The sequence below is a fragment of the Oncorhynchus kisutch genome, linkage group LG22 (assembly GCF_002021735.2).
Source record: "Oncorhynchus kisutch isolate 150728-3 linkage group LG22, Okis_V2, whole genome shotgun sequence".
Taxonomy (NCBI): Eukaryota; Metazoa; Chordata; class Actinopteri; order Salmoniformes; family Salmonidae; genus Oncorhynchus; species Oncorhynchus kisutch.
The window spans coordinates 22,245,352-22,264,343 of NC_034195.2; the positions used below are offsets into that span (position 1 = coordinate 22,245,352).

Sequence of the window (18,992 nt, forward strand, 5' to 3'; positions counted from 1 at the left end):
ACATGCCCCAAACCAAGTTTATTTAGGTCTGTACAATAATGTGAATAGCAGACCATGCCCCAAACCAAGTTTATTTAGGTCTGTACAATAATGTGAATAGCAGACCATGCCCCAAACCAAGTTTATTTAGGTCTGTACAATAATGTGAATAGCAGACCATGCCCCAAACCAAGTTTATTTAGGTCTGTACAATAATGTGAATAGCAGACCATGCCTCAAACTAAGTTTATTTAGAATACACAAAGCAACATTACAGCACCAGTTTGACAACATTTGGATATCACTGTTTCACTCAGAGTTACATCTTGTTCATACCTCTAGCTTATTAGTTGTGTAATTCAGTCTTTGTGTGTAGACCCGCTTATTGTCCTGTTAGAAGAGGCAGCCTTGGAACTGAGCACCATTTCATTTAGTACTCAAATACAGACGTGGACTCCTAACCACTCACTGTTTATTATACTAAAGCACATTTTTGTGAAAATACTGGATGGAATAGGATCAATTTGATTCACTTTCGATAGTTTGAACTGTTTGATGTTCTGAAAGTGATGTGATCATTGGTGTAAGGCCTAGCTTGCTCTCCCACTATGATAGACAGACCGGCTTTGTTCAAGCTGTCAGTAGAGTGGAGGGTAGTTGTGAAGTTATTACATGAATGTAAGGAGTCTGTTTGTGGTTCTGGTTGACCCCCAGCTGTTTCTGGGTCTGTTTCAGGGTTTCAGTCTGATAACCATAAATCCTGTGTGTTTATGGGACCTTCATCCTGCTCGCCTGAAGGGTGAGTGGGCCAACAGCAGCACATGGTTCTTATTTTCTATTGACCAGCCCTCAATGGGCCTCAGGTTAGGATTCAATGTCTGGGTTTACACAGGCAGCCCCATTTTGATATTTTTTCCACTAGTTTTGAGCAATCTCATTTCTTTTCACAGATCTTTTTCAGAGCTGATCTGATTGGTGAAAATACTTATTAGTTGGAGAAACATTGGTCTGCCTAGGTGGCGGGTGTGTGTGTGCGTCTAGTTGTGGAGTGTTTTGCAGTGGATCTACTTAGATATTATGTATAGAATAATGGCATGTTTTAATTTTAATTTCCCAGTTTGAGATGGAAAGAAAAGTGCTTTGATGTTTACTGTCTTATACCTTTCTCTGCTTCAACCATAATGCCATTATTCTTTACCCATGACTAAATCACAACACGATTCTCTGTGTGTGTGTGTGTGTGTGTGTGTGAGAATCTCTCAAAGTAGTGTATTATGTGTTAATCCTGCCTGGACCATTATTACAACAAAAGTGAGTATACCAGTTAGAGAAGAGGTAGGAAATGTAGGCTTGTTTTCGTCCTTTTCCCAGGCCAGACGTGAGAAATGTAACGCACCGTGAGGTTACCAGGTCTGGTTTGGTTGTGTTCTGTTGACCTGGTCTGGTTGTGTTCTGTTGCCGAGAGGTTTGGTATCTGGGCTTTGATAGCTGAGGTTCTGTGGAGAGGTATCCGATGCTCTAAGGAAAGACATTGATCTGTTGTGATGAGTATGAGCATTTACTATCTGTCAGAAATTGTTATTATAGATTGTTAGATTGTCCTCTGATAGCTCTGGCATAGGCAAAACATTTTGATGAGGGGAAAATCGATACTGTTACATAGAGCAATATTATTTTGGACAATATATATTTTTAGCTGGTGCTAAATTGACTACCTGTGCCAAAATGCTTGTATTTTTCATCCTATAGCTTCTTCTCCATCTTTTAAAATAGTGAGCCAACATGTTTTCAGGTATTTCATTTCCATGATTGATCAAAACAAATGTACTTATGCTCTCTCTAGTCTCTCTGCAGCAGACACAGAGAGCAATATCTTTGGAACATCAAATCCCTGGTCATTCTCAGCCCTAGCAAATAATATAGGCTATATTATGTCCCTTTTGTTTTTCTAAATTCCATCTAGATCTAGTTTTCTGTCCCAGTAAGACCTACCTCATCCCAGATGTTTGTGGTGGTGTTTCTCATAGGCCACAGCATTATTAGAGCTGCTTCCAGTTCCTATGGTGGAGAAATGACAGGTGTATAAAAGAGACCCCAGTAGTTGATCCAAATGCAGTAATAATGATTGAGTATACAGGACAGTTGGTCATCACACCTACCCAAGTAATCCTTATAGTCCTTGTAGGACTTTTGCCTCATGGGACGTCCGTCTGGAAGAGAGAGAGCACCTCCAGTTAGTTTATGGCAGTTTTTAGAATGACATTGAATGGGTGTTGACTGAATCTGACCTTACCAGAGTTACCACGCGACTTGATGCACTGTCCCCTGTTGGGGATGCCAACGGCGGGGTTTCCTTGGTTGATGATGTGGCACTCGTAGCCCGTGGGACAGTGAAGGGGCTCGTCACCATCCTCTGTGGTGCTGCATGCCTCCGCTATTGGGAAGGGGACACACAGGTCAGAGGTCAACTAAACATACTGATGATGTAGACTTCAGGTGGGTTTAATGGTTCCAGGCTACTCACCCTGCAGTACCTCCTCTGGACCGTCTAGAAGCCAGCCATTCCCTCCCAGCCACCGAGGCTTGGGTTGAACCAGCCAGTCCAGCACTGGTCAACACAAACACACGTCATTTGAAAAGTTTGATCCTAATTATATCGTCAGGACTTTAATGCATATCCTTGTGGTTAGAACCATGCCCATGCTATATATGACCATGTGTGTTGTCAAATGGGTCGATAAGTATGATTTAGTTTACTGTATACTAGATCTATGGTGCTCACCTGGTGGTGGCTGCACTGACTCCAGACAGGCGTAGATGCAACCGTTGTAACAGCAGCGTTTGTGGCGCTCACACTCTGAGTCAGAGCGGCAGCCGGGCACCTCGCAGGCCCGCTCCGGTAGCATCTGAGGTGGGGGTGGGCAGCGGTCGTTCTTCTGGTGCTGGGTGGACTGGGACTGCTGGTTCGGATACTCATAGTCCTGAGAGGAGATGAGATGAGATAATTACTTTATTGTTTGCACAGAAATTTGCTGAAATATAAAGAGACCTGGATCCTTTCCAACATAATAGCTATTGTAGGCCTACAAAGATGAATAATGGTAAGTGTGCTTGTCCTATCCTTTTGACCAGCAGGTGGCAGTAACTGATTTATGTATCATACTTGTTGCAACATTATCCATCAGCTTCTTCTATTTCTTATGTTTTCAGTGTAATGTAGCTGTCATGCCTGCCAGTACTCAAAAAATGTGGGGGGATGAAGAATTGAAGAGTAACTCAATATGCAGGGAAATAGAGATCTCCACAAGTGATACACTGTCAAGGACGTCCTGCCTGCCTCAAACCCACACACATTCTCCACCTCTCCTGACCAGTGGTGGTCTGTGATTGTGACTCAAACCCACACATATTCTCCACCTCTCCTGAACAGTGGTGGTCTGTGATTGTGCCTCAAACCCACACACATTCTCTACCTCTCCTGAACAGTGGTGGTCTGTGATTGTGCCTCAAACCCACACACATTCTCCACCTCTCCTGAACAGTGGTGGTCTGTGATTGTGCCTCAAACCCACACACATTCTTCACCTCCTGAACAGTGGTGGTCTGTGATTGTGCCTCAAACCCACACACATTGCCCACCTCCTGATCAGTGGTGGTCTGTGATTGTGCCTCAAACCCACACACATTCTCCCCCTCTCCGGAACAGTGGTGGTCTGTGATTGTGCCTCAAACCCACACACATTCTCCCCCTCTCCGGAACAGTGGTGGTCTGTGATTGTGCCTCAAACCCACACACATTCTCCACCTCTCCTGAACAGTTGTGGTCTGTGATTGTGCCTCAAACCCACACACATTCCCCACCTCTCCTGAACAGTGGTGGTCTGTGATTGTGCCTCAAACCCACACACATTCTCCCCCTCTCTGGAACAGTGGTGGTCTGTGATTGTGCCTCAAACCCACACACATTCTCCACCTCTCCTGAACAGTTGTGGTCTGTGATTGTGCCTCAAACCCACACACATTCCCCACCTCTCCTGAACAGTGGTGGTCTGTGATTGTGCCTCAAACCCACACACATTCTCCCCCTCTCTGGAACAGTGGTGGTCTGTGATTGCTCGTAAAGAGCTTGTGAAACACTTACATAATCATATCTGTAATACAGCCATGACTGTGCTTACTGATTTGCTTGGTTCAATAAGCTACAACTATTTCCATGCACCCATGTGGTGAACTTCACCCATTAGAGGCTGCACTTCCTGTAAACTCTGGAGGAGGTCATAGGTCAAACACAGGTTTATTTAAGTTTGTGGTCACTGTAAGTGATGTGCATTCAACCACACCACTTTCCTCATATTTTCTAGTGTTATTCCACAGAGGAGCTGCTCTGGCCCAGCAGCAGATCCAGTGAGGTCATGTTTCCGGTTGAGGTATTATACAGTGCCAACCAGACACAATCTGGGAGGCTCATTCTGCCAATACAAATTCCTCTATCATCCTTCATCAAGCAGTAGTTAATCAGAATGCAAATATTCTGCATTGTCTGGCCTAGAGAGAACCAAAACCCATCTATAGCATGGAGCTCCATAGCAGATACTGTAAACTCAGGTGTGCATCCTGCTACTCACGTAGTGGATACCCTCTCACTAATTAGTTAATGTGCTTGCAGACTGATCAAAATTGTTAAAACTGCACTGTTTATATGGCAGACTCTTCCAAATCAACTGTAAAAATTAAAGCAAATGTTTGGTATGGGTGTTTGTGACACACAGAATGCATATTTGTAATAAACACACAAATCGTTTGCTTCATCAGCTGCCAGCCTGGTGGGTGGGGTGCCGGGTCTCACCATGGCTTAGTGACTGAATCAACTTGTGGCGTTGGCGTGGCAACACACAGAGGCACTACTTTTTGGCCCTCCCTGTCAGTGTGACCACATTGCGTCCTCAGGCTGTGCCTTGGTTAGGGTATTGATCTTGATTTGACGCCAATTGACTACGTCTTAGGACCACTTCCAGATTTTTTTTTACAGTGATTCACCTTCCTCAAAGTGAATCTTTTGAGCTCTTGACTTCATCAGGGTTCTCTTCATACTGAGAATGTGTGCTTTTAGCAGCCATGGTCTACATTGGCCAGATTGGAACAAGCATCTCTCAGATCTTCTGACTGTCTGTCTCCTGAGGGTTTCTAGGCCTAGTCATATTAACCTAACCTATAGTATCTCAAAACCAGTGGAAAGGTGAAAGAGAAGCTAATCAAATGTCATAATGCTGTTCAGTCTACAAAATGATTCTAATCCTATAAACACATGATTATGGGATGCAAAGTAGGCCATTCACTTTCATCCTCATGTCATCCTATATCTTTACAAATGCAACTCCAGGTTTAAAGTACAAGAGTGAGACTGATTATCTCTGTGAATGGATAATATGAGTTACAGTGACCATGGTTCATTATATGCTCAGTTCCCATCGTTTCCCCTCAGATCTCAGTAACAGAGGAAGTAGTGTCTGGATCCTATCTGTCAGTCTATCAGTCTACCTGTCTGAGTGCCAAGTTGCCCTACCCTGCGATGCACTGTGCCGTGCTGCATGTGTCTGTTTGATGTTCAGTCCCACATTGTTTATTTATTGTTTATTGGTATCTTCCTGCTGGGCCACAGAGATGCCGGCAGCCCTGTTATACTGGTGTTTACTGGGAGCATTGTCTTCCAGGGCAGGGTTTTCAAAGCTGAGCGCTGCAGCTGTGGTCTAAAGCAATCAGAAACCAAATTTGGCTGCAGACTGCGATGTAAACTGTGATCAGGCCATTGAGGTCTGTATTGTATCTAGTTCTTAGATCTGACACTTCCTGATTCCGAGAACTCCAGGAAGCACACCATGCAGCCTCTCCAGTGACTATGTGTAATGTGATACTGTCATACAGCTCAAATGGATTGCACTGATTATTTCATACTAGTCATACGTATGGCCATGCTATATGGATCGGTATCTCCTCCTTTCTCATGTAATATAACTACATGCATTATCCCGCCTCCTTTACATGCAGAGTTCTCCTGTGCTGTGAAAGGTCTCTAGACCAGCCTTGCTCTAGACTTTGTGTGGCCCCTGGGCACTTAGTTCATTTCCTGCACTGACTCTGACTGACAGCTGGCAGGGTCTGACCTTAGTCTATAAAGAGATGGAGTGTAGCCAGACAAATACTGGGGAGGGGGTGAAATTATGTTTTAGTCAGATATTATATGTGTTTGGGCTTCCTGCGTTCAATTTGCAGTCTACAAATTAATTGTAGCCATGTTCCGGCACCCTGAACATCCACTCATGAAAAAATTGGCCTGCGGCTGAATCTAGTTGATGGTGTACAGTAACGTACAGACCATGCTCACATCATCTGACTGGGATTAACGTTCAGAATGCCTATTAAAGTCCACATCACCTGACCACCTCTGCCAGCGGACTGAGTATAAAACATACCTTACCTCCTGTGGATTTCTTCCAGAATATTTTTTCCAATATATTACTGTATGGCAAGGCCATATGTTTTGTATTTGTTACGAATATTTTCAATTTTTGTCCTACTCATAGACAGAATGGTATTTACTGGCTACAATAGAGGGATTGTCTGCTATATTGAGTCCAGCCATCTGGGGATAGCCTATACTGTAATGAACTTGGCCACCATGCTGGAATGTGCAAAGTTAGGATGCCTGTTCCAATTCGGTTCGTTCTGATGTTTTAGCACACAGACAGCCCAATTCCATGGGATTCATTCCCTTATAGCTCCCATGGATAAAGAGCTATAGCTGTAAGATGGTAAACAGAGGTGTGAGAATCACCTGGGGAGGACATAAAATGCTGAGAGAGGCCAAGGCAGATGGGCCAGAGCAGAAACAGAACAGGAAGGCCAAGGATTTGCTGAGCATCTGCAGGCCCAATCTAATTTCAGAGCCTGACAAAAGCCTGTCCCCATCGAGGGAAATTAATGGAACTGTACAGATTTAGTACAGTTGAGAACATCACGAACATTCCTATATCCCCCTGGATGGGACACAATAAGAGGAGTGTTACTCCAAAATTTGCATCAACATTCTCTGGGTGCTGTCTAAGCAGTGGCAGCTGTGGTTATTGAAATGCCCCCCCCACGCTAGCAGAATGTTTGCATGTTTCTGGCTGTGCTGGCCGGCTGTGCTGGCCGGCTGTGCTGGCCGGCTGTGCTGGCCGGCTGTGCTGTCCGGCTGTGCTGGCTGGCTGCTCATTCTACTTTGCTGGTCTGGAGGGAGAAAGAGAGCTGCACCTTGTGCCCCTCTGCCCCCTGCACCTCTCCCATCTTTCCCCTCCCTCCTCCCCTCCCTCTGTCTGCTGCTCTCACACAGGAGCCCCTCTGTGACAATGGCCATGCTCTGTTTCTCTGTGGTCTGTCTTCTGCATGACTGTCTGTCACTCCTCCACTCCTCACACAGCCTTCATGAAACCATAATGCTGCTATTGCTAAGACTGAGCACACTGGAGTGGTTTACATGAATAAGATGCCTGGGCTTTTAAAAGCTGTGTAATGATTGAATGACGAGGGCAATGATATTGACAATAGCTTATAAATGGCCTCACAACAAGGTGTCCATGCAGTCAATACTGAGTTCATGCCTCATCCATTAAACACCACTCTGTGGGCACTCTAATGGAGAGGGGTCACTTGGGGCTGCCTGGCAATGGGATGAAATCATTTAATTAAACAGTCCAATTAATTTGAGTCATCTCACTCAAGAACTTTGGCACTTATGAACTTTGCAGTTTAAGCTGCAATTACAGCGGAGCAAAGTGCCAGAAGGATTTGACCCAGTGCCCCAGTTCTGGACTAATCTGAGCCAACACTACGACTACTGACCTGAGGTGACCCAGTGCCCCAGTTCTGGACTAATCTGAGCCAACACTACACTACGACTACTGACCTGAGGTGACCCAGTGCCCCAGTTCTGGACTAATCTGAGCCAACACTACACTACGACTACTGACCTGAGGTGACCCAGTGCCCCAGTTCTGGACTAATCTGAGCCAACACTACACTACGACTACTGACCTGAGGTGACCCGGTGCCCCAGTTCTGGAATAATCTGAGCCAACACTACACCACGACTACTGACCTGAGGTGACCCAGTGCCCCAGTTCTGGACTAATCTGAGCCAACACTACACTACGACTACTGACCTGAGGTGACCCAGGGCCCCAGTTCTGGACTAATCTGAGCCAACACTATACTACGACTACTGACCTGAGGTGACCCAGTACCCCAGTTCTGGACTAATCTGAGCCAACACTACACCACGACTACTGACCTGAGGTGACCCAGTGCCCCAGTTCTGGACTAATCTGAGCCAACACTACACCACGACTACTGACCTGAGGTGACCCAGTGCCCCAGTTCTGGACTAATCTGAGCCTACACTACACTACGACTACTGACCTGAGGTGACCCAGTGCCCCAGTTCTGGACTAATCTGAGCCAACACTACACTACGACTACTGACCTGAGGTGACCCGGTGCCCCAGTTCTGGAATAATCTGAGCCAACACTACACCACGACTACTGACCTGAGGTGACCCAGTGCCCCAGTTCTGGACTAATCTGAGCCAACACTACACTACGACTACTGACCTGAGGTGACCCAGGGCCCCAGTTCTGGACTAATCTGAGCCAACACTATACTACGACTACTGACCTGAGGTGACCCAGTACCCCAGTTCTGGACTAATCTGAGCCAACACTACACTACGACTACTGACCTGAGGTGACCCAGTGCCCCAGTTCTGGACTAATCTGAGCCAACACTACACTACGACTACTGACCTGAGGTGACCCAGTGCCCCAGTTCTGGACTAATCTGAGCCAACACTACACTACGACTACTGACCTGAGGTGACCCAGTGCCCCAGTTCTGGACTAATCTGAGCCAACACTACACTACGACTACTGACCTGGGGTGACCCAGTGCCCCAGTTCTGGACTAATCTGAGCCAACACTACACTACGACTACTGACCTGAGGTGACCCAGTGCCCCAGTTCTGGACTAATCTGAGCCAACACTACACTACGACTACTGACCTGAGGTGACCCAGTGCCCCAGTTCTGGACTAATCTGAGCCAACACTACACTACGACTACTGACCTGAGGTGACCCAGTGCCCCAGTTCTGGACTAATCTGAGACAACACTACACCACGACTACTGACCTGAGGTGACCCAGTGCCCCAGTTCTGGACTAATCTGAGCCAACACTACACCACGACTACTGACCTGAGGTGACCCAGTGCCCCAGTTCTGGACTAATCTGAGCCAACACTACACTACGACTACTGACCTGAGGTGACCCAGTGCCCCAGTTCTGGACTAATCTGAGCCAACACTACACTACGACTACTGACCTGAGGTGACCCAGTGCCCCAGTTCTGGACTAATCTGAGCCAACACTACACTACGACTACTGACCTGAGGTGACCCAGTGCCCCAGTTCTGGACTAATCTGAGCCAACACTACACTACGACTACTGACCTGGGGTGACCCAGTGCCCCAGTTCTGGACTAATCTGAGACAACACTACACTACGACTACTGACCTGAGGTGACCCAGTGCCCCAGTTCTGGACTAATCTGAGCCAACACTACACTACGACTACTGACCTGAGGTGACCCAGTGCCCCAGTTCTGGACTAATCTGAGCCAACACTACACTACGACTACTGACCTGAGGTGACCCAGTGCCCCAGTTCTGGACTAATCTGAGACAACACTACACCACGACTACTGACCTGAGGTGACCCAGTGCCCCAGTTCTGGACTAATCTGAGCCAACACTACACTACGACTACTGACCTGAGGTGACCCAGTGCCCCAGTTCTGGACTAATCTGAGCCAACACTACACCACGACTACCGACTTAATGGGAAAAGATAAGATTGCAGCACTGAGGAGTGTGTGCGTCTTGTCGGTTCCTGTTCGAATTTGTTTGCTCAGAATGTCCGGGCAATAATTTCCTTTGACCGACAAGCACTTCTGGATCCCTTACCATTGGGCAGAAGGTATCAAAGGATGAGGTCTGACACAAACAGGCTCAGAGACAGTTTCTATCAACAAGCCATCTGAGACAGTTTCTATCAACAAGCCATCAGAGACAGTTTCTATCAACAAGCCATCACCACACACACACACACACACACACACACACACACACACACACACACACACACACACACACACACACACACACACACACACACACACACACACACACACACACACACACACACACACACACACACACACACACACACACACACACACACACACACACACACACACTGCTGCAGCAACAATGTAGGTACTCATATCAGCTCTAACTATCCCCCACCTTTTGGTTAAGCCTTCTCTTCCTGATACACCGGGCGTCTCCTGTGCTACACACACATCACAACTGCTGTTACCAGACACTTATTACACTGCTCAGTTTATACTGACCCCCCACCCTCCCCAAGACACGTGTAAATATTGGACTATATATTGTGCCTTCCTCTATTATAATATTCGATTCTACAGAAGGAACCATTTTGTTGGACGTTGTATACTATGCGTATCCCATACATACTGAACGACTAATACAACTTGAAACCTGAAACCAACTCCCATCCACTGTACGGTTAGACAACTCAAATATTTAAACTAGTCGGATAAGCTCACCTAACATCCTGCAACCATTAATGGCTTATTCAGACAAAAAAGAAAGGCAAGGGAAGGCAACAGGTGTTGCACATGCTGGTGACATGGAGTTGTGAATGAAGAGTGAAGGAAGTGAAAGAGGTGGAAGGCTTGGAGAATAAAGCATTAGGTCACGGCCACCTCAGCATGTTCCAATTAAAGTGGCTTTGAAGCAGCGTCCTTGAAGAATGTCAGTTTGGCCATCGGTCGTGAGGGAGGGAGAGAGAGAGAGGGGGAGGGAGGGAGAGAGAGAGAGAGAGAGAGGGAGAGAGAGGGAGGGAGGGAGGGAGAGAAGGAAAGAGGGAGGGAGAGAGAGAGAGGGAGAGAGAGAGAAAGAAAGAAGGACGGAGAGAGAGAGAGAGAGGGGGAGAGGGAGGGAGGGGGAGAGAGAGAGAGGGGGGGGGGGCACCATAGTGCACCGGCCCTCGTTAACTATGATCAATCAAACCTGCACTGAGCTGAGTTAACGAGCTAAGGCCCACTGAATTCCTGCCCCAATAACCCTAACATCCTTTACACCAGGTTCACACAAACACATACACTCGTACCGCACACACACGCATCCTGCTCTGTATCTTCTATTTTGTAGTCTTGTGAAAGTTTTTTTGATAGAGTTCAAGCACATTACTCAGTACGTTTATCTTCAGACATACACACCTCTACTGAGCTCTTCAACAGAGACATAGTCACATCACTGTTAACACCCTCCTCTCACCTCAGCGCCAAAACTGTTTTCAGTGTGAAACCTTCAAACTACACCCCTCTGCCACCCTGCTAAAACAGAGTATGTATTGTATTTACACCAGCCTTTCCCTCTCTCTACACACACACACACACACACACACACACACACACACACACACACACACACACACACACACACACACACACACACACACACACACACACACACACACACACACACACACACACACACACACACACACATATTGCTGCAGAAACAGTGTAGGTACTCATATCAGCTCTAACTAACCCCCACCTTTTGGTTAAGTCCTCTCTTCCTGATCCGCCGGGCGCCTCCTGACCCACAGGACAGCACCAGCATGCAGAGCACCAGCACCAGCGGTGTCCGGACATGACAGCCAGGCATGGTCTAACACGGAACTCTTCCTGTACTCCTCACACTGTTTCGTCTCTTCTTCTGCCACTCCTTGTATTCTGTATTGTATCCTTCTTCCTTGGAGTTTAGAAAAGGTGGCCTGTTTTTCTTTGTATGTCTTATGTTTTATCCTTCCCTCCAACGCTGTGTTGTTCAGTCCAGTGCTTGGTATTCCTTATTGGGCCGGTATTGAGGCAGGGGCTCCTGTTCTCGTGTTCCTGTGAAGCCAGCGATTACACAAGCTCTGCTACAGGACAAGTCTTTATAGCCATCTGAGCAGGGAAAACTGCAAGGGAAAATCAGGAAGAGGAACGGAAAGGAGGAGAAAGAATGAATAGAGCTACTGTGGAGAGAAAAGGAAAGAGGGAGATAGTTAGGGGAGTCAAGGAGAGGAAGTGAAATGCAGCTGTCTGTGCATCAGTTATTCTGAGGAGAGGGTTAAATCGGTCTGCTGGCACGACAAGCACGTCTGCCTATGACTGAGGGAAGGAAGGAGGGAGGGAGGGAGGGAGGGAGCGGGAGGAGGGAGCCCTAAGGAGGGAGGGGAGAGAACAGAAGACCGAAAGATGTGTAGAATGAGATATTGTTGCCCCATGTGTCTGTAACTAGAGAGAGGGAGAGAGAGACATCCATCCTTGAGTTTGGGTAACAGCATACAGCATATATTCTAACAGCATATAGTACATTTCCAGTATGGACTGTATGTTAGAGTTAATGTGTATGTATGCTTGTATTCAGTTATGATTGTTGTATACATTGTTGTATATATTGTTGCATACATTGTACATAATGAGTTTAATTTGTGGAGATAGGAAATGCATGATATACAGTCGTGGCCAAAAGTTTTGATAATGACACAAATATTAATTTTCACAAAGTCTGCTGCCTCAGTTTGTAGGATGACAATTTGCATATACTCCAGAATGTTATGAAGAGTGATCAGATGAATTGCAATTAATTGCAAGGTCCCTCTTTGCCATGCAAATTAACAGAATCCCCCCCAAAAAAATTCCACTGCATTTCAGCCCTGCCACAAAAGGACCAGCTGACATCATGTCAGTGATTCTCTCGTTAACACGGGTGTGAGTGTTGACGAGGACAAGGCTGGAGATCACTCTGTCATGCTGATTGAGTTCGAATAACAGACTGGAAGCTTCAAAAAGAGGGTGGTGCTTGGAATCATTGTTCTTCCTCTGTCAACCATGTTTACCTGCAAGGAAACATGTGCCGTCATCATTGCGTTTCACAAAAAAGGCTTCACAGGCAAGGATATTGCTACCAGTAAGATTGCATCTAAATCAACCATTTATCGGATCATCAAGAACTTCAAGGAGAGTGGTTCAATTGTTGTGAAGAAGGCTTCAGGGCGCCCAAGAATGTCCAGCAAGCGCCAGGACCGTCTCCTAAAGGTGATTCAGCTGTGGGATCGGGGCACCACCAGTACAGAGCTTGCTCGGGAATGGCAGCAGGCAGGTGTGAGTGCATCTGCACGCACAGTGAGGCGAAGACTTTTGGAGGACGGCCTGGTGTCAAGAAGGGCCGCAAAGAAGCCACTTCTCTCCAGGAATACATCAGGGACAGACTGATATTCTGCAAAAGGTACTACTGAGGACCGGGGTAAAGTAATTCTCTCCCCTTTCCGATTGTTTGGGGCATCCAGAAAAAAGCTTGTCCAGAGAAGACAAGGTGAGCGCTACCATCAGTCCTGTGTCATGCCAACAGTAAAGCATCCTGAGACCATTCATGTGTGGGGTTGCTTCTCAGCCAAGGCAGTGGGCTCACTCACAAATTTGCCTAAGAACACAGCCATGAGTAAAGAATGGTACACATCCTCCGAGAGCAACTTCTCCCAACCATCCAGGAACAGTTTGTTGATGAACAATGCCTTTTCCAGCATGATGGAGCACTTTGACATAGGCTAAAGTGATAACTAAGTGGCTCGGGGAACAAAACATTAATATTTTGGGTACATAGCCAGGAAACTCCAAAAACCTTCATCCCATTGAGAACTTGTGGTCAATCCTCAAGGGTGGACAAACAAAAACCCACAAATTCTGACAAACTCCAAGCATTGATTATGCAAGAATGGGCTGCCATCAGTCAGGATGTGGCCCAGAAGTTCATTGACAGCATGCCAGGGCGGATTGCAGAGGTCTTGAAAAAGAAGGGTTAACACTGCAAATATTGACTCTTTGCATCAACTTCATGTAATTGTCAATAAAAGCCTTTGACACTTATGAAATGCTTGTAATTATACTTCAGTGTTCCATAGTAACATCTGACAAAAATATCTAAAGACACTGACCTATTGGGGGGTCAGCAAATTCCTGAGAAGGTTATATATTGAAAGGATGATGTAGACGGTCAACCAGAAAGAATAAAAGCATGTTGCGTGTTCCAGGGAAGGAGCCACTTGTCTATGAAAAAACATGTTCCCTCTCAAGCTAGGACATATCCCCTCATCCTTCTCACTCCCTAACTCCCCCTAACCCCTGTCATTCCCGTATCCTGCATTGAAAGGGGGAAAGAATGCTAAGCCTGCAGTCATTATTAGTTTTACAGGAGCAAGGCCCATGCCACAATGGGGCCCAAGCTATAGTAACACAAAAGAGAGAATGAAGAGAGAGAGAATAGCGAGAGAAAGACATGCCTGTCTGTCGCCAGCGGGGCCTGGATGGGGCATGGGGTCGGGAAAGTAGCTTTACTATAAAGACCCCTGATGATGTAACCATGGGATGTTCCCTGCCAGGAATGGTACTGCATCAATAGCGGAGGTGATACAGTAGCTACAGTAATAACAGCAGAAACCAAACATTACGGAGCTAGGAACTAAAACTATGATAACATACCTCAGAGAACCATAATGCAACAATATGTTGATCATGTTGATTGGTCATGTTGATTGTCGCTTTAAGCTGATTATAACCACGTAACACAGCAGTGGTAAACTTGTTGAGTGGTGTTTATTGGCATGGTGATTATAGCCAGACTAGAGACAGCTAAGTGTAGACATGTGGCTGTGCTCCATGCAGATGACAGTCACTCTCATTTCTGCACTGGTTAGGTTAGAGAGTCACTTCCCCTGTCACGGTCACCTGTCACCCCAGACTGCCCAACCTCCCCCACATCCCCCCCTGCATTCGTCACTTGCCCATCCCTGCACTAGCCTAAACCCAAGTACACTCCACTCTGTCTACCACCCAACCACCAGCGCAACTCTTTGTCCCCTTCTATAGCAAGGGCACAGAGAAACTTGACTCTGATAACCTTGACACGGAACCTGGGCGCCCCCTTCACATGCAACAGGACCTGACTATGTTGAGTGTCTCTGTGTTTGTTAAATTGATTCTTATCCGGTCTTGTTACACAGTGTGTATGTATATGGGTGGCAGTTTGAAGTTACAGTGTGACCGTATTGGTTTTCCCAGGCAGTGTAGAAAGATATCTCAAACAGATATTCTGTGATGCATGCTGATTAAGCAAGACAACACACACACACACACACACACACACACACACACACACACACACACACACACACACACACACACACACACACACACACACACACACACACACACACACACACACACACACACACACACACACACACACACACACACACACACACACACACACACACACACACACACACACACACACAGAGAGAGAGAGAGGCATACATTCCTTTGATCTGAGGCAGTGTTCTCTGGAGATTGGGATGTTTCTGTTAGAGCAGAGATGGCTTTTTGCACACATCACATGCTTCAGATCTCAGTGTGTGCTGCTGCTCTAATGCAGCCCAGATGGACCACTGTCACGTCTACTCCCGCTCCCCCTCTCCAGCACTCGACGTCTCCGGTCTACTAACCACCGGTCCTGGCAACCATCATTACGCACACCTGCGCCCCATCATGAGGCACACCTGGACTTTATCACTCCCTGATTACTTCCCCTTTATCTAGCGCTCTGTTGTATCACCCATTAGGTAGTATTGTTTCCTGTTTTCATGTTTAGACGCTGCTCCTGTTTTTGTATTCACTCCATGTTCAATCCTATTAAACTCACCAACTGCACCTGCTTCCTGACTCCCTGTGTCTCCGTTACAACCACGGTGGATAGCCATGTCACAGGGCATTAGGGACCTGAGTATGGTGATGAGACAAATCAAATCAAAATGTATTGGTCACATACACATGGTTAGCAGATGTTATTGTGAGTGTAGCGAAATGCTTGTGCTTCTAGTTCCACAGTGCAGCAATATCTAACGTAATCTAACAATTCTACAACAACTAACTAATACATACAAATCTAAGTAAAGGAATGGAATAAGAATATATACTGTACATATAAATCTATGGATGAGCAATGACAGAGTGGCATAGGCAAGATGCAATAGATGGTATAAATACATTATATACATATGAGATGAGTAATGCAAGATATAGAAACATTATTAAAGTGGCATTATTGAAGTGACTAGTGAACCTCCTCTAAATTGTGCATCTGTAAAAGTTTGTGAAGGTTTTAGGTGACAAGCCAAATTTCTTCAGCCTCCTGAGGTTGAAGAGGCTCTGTTGCGCCTTTTTCACCACACTTTCTGTGTGGATGGACCATTTCAGTTTGTCCGTGATGTGTACGCCGATTAATTTAAAATGTCCACCTTCTCCACTGCTGTCCCATCGATGAGGATAGGGGGGTGCTCCCTCTGCTGTTTCCTGAAGCCCACGATCATATCCTTTGTTTTCTTGACATTGAGTGAGAGGTTGTTTGCTGACACCACACTCCAAGTGCTCGCACCTCTTCCCTGTAGGCTGTCTCATCGTTGTTGGAAATCAAGCCTACTACTGTTGTGTCGTCTGCAAACTTGATGATTGAGTTGGAGGCATGCATGGCCACGCAGTCATGGGTGAACAGGGAGTACAGGAGGGGGCTGAGCATGTACCCTTGTGTGGCCCCAGTGTGAGGATCAGCGAAGTGGAGATGTTGTTTCCTACCTTCACCACCTGGGTGGGGACAGCCCGTCAGGAAGTCCAGGACACAATTGCACAGGGCGGGGTTGAGACCCAGGGCCTCTAGCTTAATGATGAGCTTGGAGGGTACTATGGTGTTGAATGCTGAGCTATAGTCAACGAACAGCATTCTTATATAGGTATTTCTCTTGTCCAGATTGGATAGGGCAGTGCGCAGTGTTATGGCGATTGCATCATCTGTGGACCTATTGGGGGGTCAGCAAATTGAAGTGGCTCTAGGTTGACAGGTAAGGTGGAGGTGATATAATAGACAGGGGAGGAAGGGATGATGTTAAAGCAGTAGTCTAATATATTGTTCCCCAAATGGGAGACCCAATCAGGTTGGTCCCCACTGGTCAGAGATTAGCAATGATGGGCTGGTAAACCAATCCGCTTCTATTGCAGCCCCTGACATTAACTGTTGGGCATACCAGAAGGACAGTAAAATCTTCCTCAGTTTTTTATGTGACCACGTTTTCCAAAAACTCTGTTAAATATCTACTCTTAATTAAGATTCAAAGATGTCTGCAGAAATAATGGGGTGTCAGCTATGATATAATGCCTTGAGTTTGAACAAATCTCTTTTGGTTATTGAACTACAGTAAGTGAAGCGGATCAACCCCCCAGTAAAATAATTACATGATCTGTACTATAACAAAGGTTATCCATAATATTGAAAACATTGTGATGGGAGGAGGTAAGATCAGATGGGACCATTCTAGCCAATGTGAGGGAAGATTCGTGTGTGACAGCCACAACTCCAATATAAGAAAAAAGTTATTTTCAAAGTTACCGAAATGCCACGTGCATCCACTTACAGTGAGGGAAAAAAGTATTTGATCCCCTGCTGATTTAGCACGTTTGCCCACTGACAAGGAAATGATCAGTCTATAATTTTAATGGTAGGTTTATTTGAACAGTGAGAGACAGAATAACAACAAAAAGATCCAGAAAAATGCATGTCAAAAATGTTAAATAAGTATTTGACCCCCTCTCAATCAGAAAGATTTCTGGCTCCCAGGTGTCTTTTATACAGGTAATGAGCTGAGAAAGGGAGTGCTCCTAATCTCAGCTTGTTACCTGTATAAAAGACACCTGTCCACAGAAGCAATCAATCATATTCCAAACTCTCCACCATGGCCAAGACCAAAGAGCTCTCCAAGGATGTCAGGGACATAATTGTAGACCTACACAAGGCTGGAAGTGGCTACAAGACCATCGCCAAGCAGCTTGGTGAGAAGGTGACAACAGTTGGTGCGATTATTCGCAAATGTAAGAAACACAAAATAACTGTCAATCTCCCTCGGCCTGGGGCTACATTCACCTTGTGGAGTTGTAATGATCACGAGAACGGTGAGGAATCAGCCCAGAACTACACGGGAGGATCTAGTCAATGATCTCAAGGCAGCTGGGACCATAGTCACCAAGAAAACAATTGGTAACACACTATGTCGTGAAGTACTGAAATCCTGCAGTGCCCGCAAGGTCCCCCTGCTCAAGAAAGCATGTCTGAAGATTGTGAATGAACATCTGAATGATTCAGAGGACAACTGGGTGAAAGTGTTGTGGTCAGATGAGACCAAAATGGAGCTCTTTGGCATCAACTCAACTCGCCGTGTTTGGAGGAGGAGGAATGCTGCCTATGACCCCAAGAACACCATCCCCACCATCAAACATGGAGGTGGAAACATTATGCTTTGGGGGTGTTTTTCTGCTAAGTGGACAGGTCAACTGGGTCGTGGATGGGAAAATGGGTCGTGGATGGGTATTCCAGCATGACAATGACCCAAAACACACGGCCAAGGCAACAAAGGAGTGGCTCAAGAAGAAGCACATTAAGGTTCTGGAGTGGTCTAGTCAGTCTCCAGACCTTAAACCCATAGAAAATCTGTGGAGGGAGCTGAAGGTTCGAGTTGCCAAACTTCAGCCCCGAAACCTTAATGACTTGGAGAAGATCTGCCAAGAGGAGTGGGACAAAATCCCTCCTGAGATGTGTGCAAACCGGATGGCCAACTACAAGAAACGTCTGACCTCTGTGATTGCCAACAAGGGTTTTGCCACCAAGTACTATGTCATGTTTTTAGGGGTCAAATACTTATTTCCCTCATTAAAATGCTTTGTTTACTGTGAGCGTTGTAAT

The 18,992-nt window shown here is 46.2% G+C and overlaps 1 protein-coding gene across 2 annotated transcripts; it reads right to left on the reverse strand.

Moving 5' to 3' along the window:
• Positions 1-102: 102 nt before the first annotated feature.
• On the reverse strand, positions 103-12,338 carry LOC109867756 (WAP four-disulfide core domain protein 1). 2 transcript variants are annotated; one of them, XM_020457033.2, is made up of 7 exons: positions 11,721-12,338; positions 2,762-2,960; positions 2,504-2,587; positions 2,273-2,413; positions 2,139-2,189; positions 1,972-2,037; positions 103-1,497 (listed from the first exon to the last, which is right to left on the reverse strand). In XM_020457033.2, the coding sequence occupies exons 1-6, from the start codon at positions 11,829-11,831 to the stop codon at positions 1,973-1,975; spliced, it is 651 nt and encodes a 216-aa protein (XP_020312622.1). In that variant the 5' UTR covers positions 11,832-12,338; the 3' UTR covers positions 103-1,497; position 1,972. The 2 variants fall into 2 exon arrangements, with proteins under 2 accessions (XP_020312622.1, XP_020312623.1); XM_020457034.2 differs by having other exon boundaries at positions 103-1,515; positions 11,721-12,314.
• Positions 12,339-18,992: the final 6,654 nt, after the last annotated feature.

What these genes read in the sequence shown, in the direction of transcription:
- LOC109867756 (XM_020457033.2), bottom strand. Translation starts at nt 11,831, where the DNA reads ATGCCTGGCTGTCATGTCCGGACACCGCTGGTGCTGGTGCTCTGCATG. An exon ending in GTCAGTGCAGCCACCACCAG is followed by an intron (nt 2,588 to 2,761) that starts GTGAGCACCATA and finishes TGTGTTGACCAG; the next exon opens with TGCTGGACTGGCTGGTTCAA. An exon ending in TCCAGAGGAGGTACTGCAGG is followed by an intron (nt 2,414 to 2,503) that starts GTGAGTAGCCTG and finishes CCTTCCCAATAG; the next exon opens with CGGAGGCATGCAGCACCACA.